The 10276-nt window shown below is 37.6% G+C and overlaps 1 protein-coding gene across 2 annotated transcripts in view; it reads left to right on the top strand.

Moving 5' to 3' along the window:
• Nucleotides 1–365: 365 nt before the first annotated feature.
• LOC117122301 (RNA cytosine-C(5)-methyltransferase NSUN2-like) overlaps nt 366–10276 on the top strand; it is a 47963-nt gene continuing 38052 nt past the window's right edge. The window contains exon 1 of one of the 2 annotated variants that reach the window (XM_033267846.1): nt 366–534. In XM_033267846.1, coding sequence (XP_033123737.1) covers nt 394–534 — 141 coding nt within the window. In that variant the 5' untranslated portion in view covers nt 366–393. Of the gene's footprint in view, nt 535–5295; nt 5335–10276 lie in introns of those variants that run through there. The other variant, XM_033267847.1, reaches the window with a different exon arrangement.

The raw sequence follows: 10276 nt of genomic DNA on the forward strand, positions 1-10276 counted from the left end.
TTCATTAAGAAATCTAACTCTACAGGTTATTTTAATGTAAGGAGAATGGTGTAATTAAATGTATTATATTTAGCTGTTTTTTTTTTTGTGTAAGATATTATGTACGTATTGCATGCAAATAATCTTTTATTTCTGTTTTATGTTTGTGTATTTTTTCACGTCTACGTATTTTTTTTTTTAGTTTTATGTAATATGTATGTATTGGTATTTTAATTCTGACTACCAATTTCCTTTAGTTGGTGCCAAATACTTCTTACTGGAAATGATAGGCCTAGACAAATTTCTGTTTCTTACAAAACTGAATATCTTGTATCTGTATGTGTTATGGCCGGGAACCAAGCGATATTGGCGGCGCTCTTGTGACAATAATAATCAAAGATTGTCCATGCGTTCATGTTTGTTACATGTGGACGGTTTTACTTCTGTAGTAAAGCAGTTTTTCATCTAATTGGGCCTATACTTGTTAGGCAAAAGAGGGATAAAATGGGGAAACGAGGTAGAAAACACCATGGCCCAAGAAGATCTAGAAACTGGGTAATGTTGTTAGCTTTTGTGATCCTGTCATGTGTCTTGGCCTAGCTAGGCCCTACTAGGCTAGGCCTGTACTAGTAGTAGTACTAGTAGGCTAGGGCCTACCCTAGGCCTAGGCTAGACCTACTATAGATAGGACTATTCGTCTATTATGCCTAGGTAGGTTATGCCTACAGTAGTACTAATTAGTAGTGGTTAGGCCTACTAGGTACAGTAGGCCCTAAGCTGGCCTCTCTAACCTGCAGTGCTGGATATCTACTGTGTATAAGGCCATCCATTTCGGCCGCTAACCAGTTCGGCCGCAATGTATTTAACATCGTCATTATTGAGAAAGCAGGAAATCAAATGTGTGTTTTTTGTCAATATTAAATATTAGAATATAGGCCTAGGGCCTAGCCAATCTTTACAAATACAATTAGTCTGGTCGATTTAGGTCAAAATCATGGGCTACTAGTACTGGGAAAAAATTGTTTTTTTGGTATCAATCGATGTACACGGATGTCTGCTTTAATATGCAAAAACTCCTCTTCAATCATCCTTAGGGAAAAAAAGCTGTAGCCGTTTTACTGAAGCCCCCTATTTTCAGTTAAACTTCAATGATTTCTCACAGATAAGATAATACTTTGAGCATAGACCTGCATATTTTGAGAAAAATGTTTGAAAAGGCTTGTAGCCAGGAATCCATATAAGGTATCTAGGAGAGCCAGGAGGAACATATACACCAAATTATGGGGTTCAGAGGAAGGGGTTCAATGGTGAGGGGAGTGCAAATGAATGAAGTCCAGCATGTAAATGGTACCGTAAATGTCATCGTTTTGATAGTATTTAATGCAAGTTGGTTTAGTTTGGTTGATCAAAGGGTTTTGCTCAAAAGGAGGATTTGTAATGGCATGGCGCTAAATCTGGGCCAGGGGACAGTAATTTCCCCTACTCTCTGTCGGGAAGAAGAAAAACCTATGTAAGTTTTACAGAAAATGTAGCTCTGGAATCAATTCAATAAGCCTTTTAAATCCCTAAATAGTCAGAGTTTCAGTAGTCTCGCCCTAACCCTGAAGGGTTCAGTGGCGAATTCAAGGAGGCCCAGCTGGCCACCGCTTCCTCCCCACCAAAAATAAATTATTAAATCTATAAAAAAATCTACATTATACATCTGACAGTGCCATTTCCGGCCATCTAGAGGTGCCGTAATCATGCAGCCCCATCAATCATGTTGGGGCTGGGGTAGTCTAGACTCTTCCCACCATAAATCTCCTCTATTTCAAATTTCCGGATCTGCCACTGGGGTTCTTGGCTGCCATTGGCCCCGCCCACCTGGGCTTCTGCCAAGAAGATTAGCCTTTCCATCAGAGATATCGACCCCTTGTCTGGCAAAACCCATCCCCTTTTCCTTGATGGCGGGGGTCCCGGTATCTCTGACATGGGTGGGGTGTTGTTCTTGAGAAGGCCAATCTTCCTGATGGAAATAGGCGTGGCCAGACTCAGCCCAAAACTCTGTTGACAAGGATTTGAAAGGCTTATTTAATCAATTTTAAAGTTGTGCATTCTGTATACATTCTCTACGAATTCTTTTTTTTTTTATCCCGGACAAGGAAGGACAGCTCTTTCCAACGGCACTGTATTTCCCTCCCCCTTTGGGCACGGCTTATTTGACAAAACATTTTTTCTTCTTTTAGTTCTGTGGTATAATCATAATTAGCTTCAAGACGTATGAAAACAGCTTTAAAAGCCCAAATTTGTCGAAACCCAGTTTGTCGAAACCCAGTTAACCGAAACTACTGTAATTTGCCTAGTTCATGGCCATTTTGCTGAAATAGTGAAACCCATTTTGCCGATTCCAGTAAACTGAATCATGACAACCCGGTTTGCCTAAACTCAGTTTGCTGAAACCCAGTTTGCCCTCTCTGTTGTACATAAGTGTACATAAGTATAATTGTAGGTGATTATTAATTTATTTATTTCCTTTACCACTTACTATTAGTAGCTGATTTCATTCTTTATCATCATTTCGATCCTATTTTAATACAAGTAGGGAATTGGTTTTTAAGAGAAGGCTTGCTCGAAAGGGGGGATCGGCCGAACCAATGAGCCACATACTCCTAGTAACAGATTTTTTACTAGGTAGTCTGGCAAAGAGGTGGTGCCAGTATTTGCTGGAGAAAGAAGGGGTGACTGACCTTGTCCACGGCTAGAGCGTTAGTGGATGATGCTAGGGGCTGCTAGAACCACTGGAAAGAGATCCAGTCACACGACTTTATTAAAATATATGGAAGGGGTTAAAATAATGATCTTTTGATAAAGCAGAGTGGTGGCTCTAGGATACAAATCATTAAGGTGGGTGGGGGTGTAGATGTGCTAGACTGTTCAACAGAGATCTGTGAAATCTATGAACAACGCCCTGGCAGCGCAAGGATTCAGACGAATAAGCTTCTAGTGTGTAGGAAAGGATCTAGGGCAGATTGTTGAAACCCAGTTTGCCAAGTGCAAGATTGCCGAATCAAAAACCGTGAATCCCAGTTTGCCGAAACCCAGTTTGCCAAAAGCAGTGAAACAAGAACAACAGCATAGAATAGCAGCTTATTGTAGTTATGATTCTTTTTTATTCATTCTCTAAATTAAATTTTACTAACAATTCGGCTATTACCAAAAAAAAATTGAATTAAATAGGTCAATCAGAAAAAATACCATATAAGCATAATTATAATATATACATAAAGTTGAACTACTTAAGATATCACCTGTAGTCGCACTTTACTTGCTTGCGCTACCACGACCAAAAAAATATGAATGCTATATAAATTTTTTGTCTTGGCCTGCAGACTACCTGGTACAAAACCATTTACCAAGCTGGATTAAACCATGCTCGGTTTCCATACAATTGCTCACCCTATCGGCGACAGTCTCCGACAGTTGTCGGGAAGGTTAAACTATGGAGGTATTATTGAGAAGGAGATCACTTGGCAACAGATCCCTTTGACGCGACAAACCTATGTGTTCCCCGCATCTGGATCGCGGACGGGCGTATTACTCTATAATTCACATTTTTTCGTTAGCAACAACTTGGCAACGACATGCATTTATACGCTTCAGCAGAGCAGTTGTGCAATAAAACGTTTGATTTTAACCCATTAAATATCTTTATAGTGAACAATGTTCCCCTGATTAGATTTTTTCGGGCTTTTGGTATGTTATTATTTGTATATTTCAGGAACGGATTCCGTAAAATATTTATGTTAAAATTACTTCTGTGTTCATTATAATTTTGTCTAAAGATTGACTGGTTCGACTATAAAGTTAAGTCAGCGTAAAACTGAAAAATACTCAGATTTTTGATTTATTTTTCGAATAGTTAACCCTAAAATGATTTAGTTTATTATAATCCTTAATCATTCATTAATTAATATCTGTTAAAATTAGAATTGGCGAAGAGGAGTTTTCGCATGTTAAAGAGGACACCAATGTGCATATACTGTATAAGTTGTTATTTACGCGAGGGTTTAATTTTCACGAATTTCGCGAAATTTCAAATTACAGGAAGTACTGTAAACAACAAACCGAATGAAAGGGGAAACCCCGTTATAGGTCGGAAATCTCGGGTAGCACAGCTGTAGCGTGTGATGGATTACGCCACGCCGCATTTAGCATGTTCAGCGCGGGCGTAGTTTGAGACCTGGAAAAAACAATTCCTTTTTTTACCGACTGTACAGGCCTACAAAAATAACTACTAAGAGCCCTACTAGAGACAGTACTACTATGCCCTACTACTACTAGTACAGTGCCTAGTCTATGCATCGTTTTTAAGTCTTCCGTACAACAAAAAAGATTGTGATCGTAGCTACACTACAGTACAGTACATCTAAAATGTAACATTTTGTTAAAATGGCGTCCGCGAAAATACCAACACGCGAAAATGTCAAGAAATTATGTACGCGAAAATAACAACATATACAGTATTGATACCAAAAAAGCTTACAATTTTTTCCCGGTACATAGTAAAACGACCAGACTAAATAAGTAGGCTTAATATCAGTTACCAGTGAGAATTTTAAGTTTGTTAAACTTAGAATTTAAGCTCATTTCTTGTATGTTATGTCTGCCTAGGCTTCCCTTGTCAGATTGACACACTAGTCCTTCCTCAGTGGCGAGTGAGTGAGGGTTGAAAAAGCCAGATAGTATAAAGTGAGAATTTCATGGAAGCATGATTAGAAACAATAGGCTAGGTGGGATTAGAATAAACAGCCTAAACAAGTAAACAGGAAGGCCAAAACTAAACTTTAGAGGCATGCCTCAATGAATAAGCCAAGTGATTAATCCAGAATAATTTGGAATGCCATTGGTTTAAATTAAGTGTACTGGGAGAACGTTCCTAATATCGAGTCCAAATGGTGTGGTGGTTTTAAGTAAAAGTTCCCAGTGATCTCTTGCGATTTTTGTCGCTCCAATTGGCATTATGGTCTATTGCAATCACTCTGAAATTTGAAATTGAATGACCAGCTAAATTGAAATGTTCGGCTACTGGTTGATCAAGTTGATCAATGTTCGTGGGGTGTGCTTCAAGGTGGTAGCTGTGTTTCTGTTTTTCTCTTAAACTCTGTTGAATTAGATTGGATTATTTATTGGTTTTTTATATCAAACCTTTTTCAAATAGCAATAATCTTCAAGTTAAATGTCTGTTGATTTCCAGCTAGCAATAACCTTGGCAGAGTGAGGTTTAATTAAACTTGATTTTTACGGATTCTGATTGATAGGCTTAGGCCTAGCCCTGCAGTGTGTGTGGCAGGGATGGCAACCTCCAGGAAGACAAGTGTGAGTACAAAAAAACAAAAAACTAAGAATAGTAGTGCTAGAAAAGATACTAAGGATACCAACTTATGTGCCAGCTGCTTTAAAGAGGTATTTGACGATGATAAAGCCCTGGAATGTAAACTTTGTAACTACTGGCATCACTGCACATGACAAAACATTTCTGATAAGCTCTATTTAGATGAGGGTGAAACTGAGTTTATTCACTGATACTGTAGAATTTGTAATGCATCGGTCAGAAATATGTTGTTGGGATAAGTTAATCTTCGTGAACAACAAGAGAAAATAGAAACTAACCTGATTGGGTTAAGGGAAGACGTGAATGTTTGGAAACATGACTTGGAGAGAAAAATAATGGCTGTTGATGATAAGGTCGGTAAAGCGATGGTGGTGCATGTCATAAAAATGACCATGAAATATTAACTGAAGTTAATGAAAGGGAAAAGATAATCTTATTTTGTTTGGACTAACATAGTCAACAAGCAAAGCTCCTGAACAAAGAAAAGAATATGATGCAAAGATGATTAATGAGATTCTGAATATCGTCTACTAAAGAAAAATTTAAATTTAAAACAATGTATAGACTAGGGAAAGTGAAAGAGGACAATATGCCTCGACCTTCAAAAATTGTTATGGGCAATCCTGATGAGTGTGATGATATATTAATGAGCATCCGCAGAAAAGAAGTTAAACTACATGATGACATGTGTGTTACAAGAGACAAAACAAAAATTGAACGTGAAGAATATAAGACTTTAAAGAATACCTTGACAGAGAACTAATTCTTAGGAGGAAAATTTAACAATTCAGACATGGTAGGATTGTTAAACAATATTTTCGTACATAGCAACAGAAATTGCACGCACCTAGTAGTTTATGCACCATGCGTGCGAGTACTGCAACTGCACCAGCAAAAGTATCTGAGAAGAAAAAACATATTTCAGTTTTTTACACCAATTGTGATTCGTTGATTAATAAAAGAAATGAACTTCGTGCTAGAATTTGCACTCAAAGACCATCTGTAATAGCATACAGTATACCCTAAAAGAAAGCCGGATGGGTTAAATCTTAATGAGTTTCAATTTGAAGGCTACCAGCTATTTGTTCCATATACAGATATTACGGGAAGAGGGATAGCACTATATTTAAAAAATGGTTTATCAGGGTCCTCAATTGAGGACAACAAAAATTTCGAGGAGTCAGTTTGGGTTAAGATATACTTAGGCATGGAGACTCTGCTAATAGGGATGTGTGTATAGGAGCCCATCTAGCCAAGATATCAACAACCGAAAACTATGTAGAAAGCTTGAAAAATTTTGCAGTCGTAATGAGCAGTGTGTTGTTATTGGAGATTTCAACTATGGAGAAATTAACTGGAAAAGATAAGGGGTAGAATTAGGAGTCTCTGTTGGAAGTCAATTTTTTTTAGATTTGTACCAGTGACTTGTTTCTAAACCAATTAGTCCAGGATCCTACAAGATACCGTGATGGCCAAACACCAAATACCCTTGATTTAGTTTTTACGAGTGACTATGACCTAATTTCAAATATTCAGTTATGTTCACCTATTGGTAAAAGTGATCACGTAGTGATTCAATCTAAGGTATTGGTAGAGAATATTGTCTCGGAATCTAGTGAGCCTGCAAGAAGTTATTATCATGGAGACTACAAGGGTATGATGGAAAAAATGCTTGAAATGTACTGGGAGGTTGAACTATCAAATTTGGAATGGAATGGAAGTGTGGGAGCTATTTAGAAACATTTATACCATTGAGGAAGCTTAATTTTAATAAACGCAGACCACAATGGATAAACAAATTTGTTAGGAAAATATCAGACAGAAACACAAGAGTTGGAATAAGTATCTTTAAAAGGACAGAAGTGTAGAAAATTGGAATAATCATACAGTTAAAAGGAATATTGCAACCCATTCAGTCAAGGAAGCCAAAGCAAAATTCAAAAATAACCTAGCCGAAAGAGATTAAGCTGAATGCTAAGAGTTTTTGGAGCAATGTTAAAAGTCAAACAAAATCAAAAGGGGACCTTCCAAACTTAGTGAAACATGATGGAAACCTGACAAAATCTGATCAAGAGAAGGCGGATGTCTTAAACAAATTTTTTGGCAGTGTGTTCACGGATGAAGATTTATGTTCAGTTCCAACCATTAATAAAAGAGCATCTGAAGATTGAATGTGGAATTTGAAGTAGGTGTAATTGACAGACTGCTTTCTGATTTGGACATTAACAAGTCTGCAGGTCCAGACGGTTTACATTCTAGAGAATTAAGAGAGTTGCATTACAAATTAGTATACCACTACACCATATATTTACAAAATTTAATTTAGGAAGGTAATATTCCAAGGTCGTGGAAAGAAGCTATAGTAATTCCTATATTCATAAAAGGGAAGAAATGTTCACCAGAAAACTACAGATCTGTCAGTTTGACATCTATTGTATGTGAGTTAATGGAGAAAAACATCAGAGCTAAGCTAATAGACTGGGTCAATTTTCCAAACATATGAATTCTGAAGGCAAATTGTGTTAATCTATGGCATACAAGCTTTTTGGGGGTTTTGAGGTGTGCTGAATACAAATCTACTCAATGCCAAGCTAAATAATTACTGGAAAGCCTCCAAATCCAATATGGCTGGCAAAACGGCCGCCAAATTTTGATATTTGCCATAACTTCCCAATATTCCACATAGAACAACAGTTTTTGAGTCTATTCTTTGATTTTTCGTGTCAGGCATACTGTGGCACCATTAAAAGTCAAATTTCAGCCATTAACTGTTGCAGAAGTCCAAGGTGGCTGCCAAAATGGCCATCACATTTTAGTGTTGACCATAACTCCCTAATATTCCATATAGAACAGTGGCTTTTTTTAATCTATAATTTGAGATGATAGGGGCATACAGTGGCACCATCAGAAGTCAGTTTCAGCCATTAGTGATTTCACAAATCCAAGATGGTCGCCAAAATGGAAGCCAAATTTTAATATTAAACATAATTCACTTAATATTCCATGTAGAACAGTGGCTTTTTTAGTCTGTGATTTGAGATGATAGGGGCATACAGTGGCACCATCAGAAGTCAATTTCAGCCATTAGTAACTGTTGGAGAACACAGCAACTAGTAGAACCTATCACCAAATGAGTGTCCTGCCCCACAAAGACGAACTGAAGAGATGTAAAAGGAACTACTTTTTTTGAACTACTGGTACTCTTTTTGACACAGGAAATAAAGGTTCATTTTAAAAACCCAACATTGCAACTGTTGGAGAATACACTAATAGCAGTAGAACCTACCATCAAATGAGTGTCTTGCTCCACAAAGACCCAAACTCCACCAAACTGTTTTTTGAATTTTTCGAGTCAAATACTGTACTTTTTTAAACCATCCAACACTGAGACTGTTGGAGAATACACCAGTAAACTAGTAGAAAAGGAACAGATGATAAACTTCGAGAAATATGTAGACTACAGTATCAACTGGATGGCAAGTAATTGCATATTGCATTAAAAAAAGGCTTCAGTTTCACCTTTGACATAATTGTTTAAACCACCCACTGTTGAGATGTGGGAGAATACACCAATACTAGTTAAAAAGGATCAAATGATAATCTTCGAGAAAAGTTAGTCTAAAAGTAGTCCTAAAGCAAATCAAATTGTGACTATACCCCTTTTACACTGCCAAAGTTACTTCCGGAGTGATTCCAGGTGCATTTCCCATTGACATCGAACGAAAAATCCGGGTTGATCCCGAGTTGCTCACATTTTACGCTGGCAATGAACCCGAGTTCAAATACCGCCCTCAGTTTTTGTTGCGATGGTAATCATCACGAAGCCACAATAAATTGTCTATATTGAAGCAATGTATGATTGTTTTTAAATTATGCGAATTAAACCAGCAGTTTTGATATCATGTCTATACTGGAACGTAGAGGGTTTCATTTGACAAATGTCTAGGCCTAGCCCGTTAGCAAAGTTTAGGCCTACCTGACCACTGCTGCAGCAGGCACCAGGTAAGGCCTAATTCCGGAATCAAATTCGGTGCTGTTTACACTGGCGACTCCCAGGTTGTCTTACGCTGAATGTGTCCCGCACGTCCATCCCGGAAAGTTTTGCAACCCGAGTAGGACTTTTTGATGTTTACGCTAACCAGTGACTCGGGAGATTTTTACACAGGTATTGGAAAATCCCGGGTTACGTCCGGAATTTTGCTTGCAGTGTAAAAGGAGTAGATGGCTTCCACTAGAGAAAAGTCGCCATTTGGTCTTTTTAATTGTTTTCAAGCTTCATTGCTCAAGATTATAGTAGTGGTCCTCCCTTGAATCCACCACTAGTTTTTCCCTACAAAACTATGAAAAGTTAATAATGATGATTGACGATGATGATGATGATGAGGACAATAATACTGGGTCCATAGACTACAAAATTCCTGTTAGGGTATAGGGGCGATGGGTCAGAAAAAGTCCAGTAGTTCCGATGTACTGGAAGACTAATTTTAATGATTTTTAAAACAAAGTCACTCTTTAAATACGTCCAATTGAAATGACTGAGATAATTATGTACAAGCGCAGGGAATGGCTAGTGAAGTCATCCTTTGTGCAAGGGAATTCCTCAAGTTTGGTGCCAGTATTTGAGACATGCCCGGTAATTGTTTACAAGTATACTGGAGGGAGATGAATGAAATTGGAAGGTATTCAATGTCTGTTGGATAGAAATTTGAAATATTGCAGGGGTTTCGAGGGCTTTGCAGTATATGTCAATATTATTTCTAACAATAGATCACTGGTTCACAAATTTTACAAATTGGATTGGATATACAGGCCTGGAAATCTTTACATTTTACATACCAATCAATACATTATTTATCGCTTATTAATATCTTATCAGTTTTCCAGTATTGTTAATTTCATTTTTTTTCCACTTCTAATGCTGTATTC

The sequence above is a fragment of the Anneissia japonica genome, unplaced genomic scaffold, assembly GCF_011630105.1.
Source record: "Anneissia japonica isolate Jap-2015-1 unplaced genomic scaffold, ASM1163010v1 scaffold288246_len349457_cov184, whole genome shotgun sequence".
Lineage (NCBI taxonomy): Eukaryota > Metazoa > Echinodermata > Crinoidea > Comatulida > Comatulidae > Anneissia > Anneissia japonica.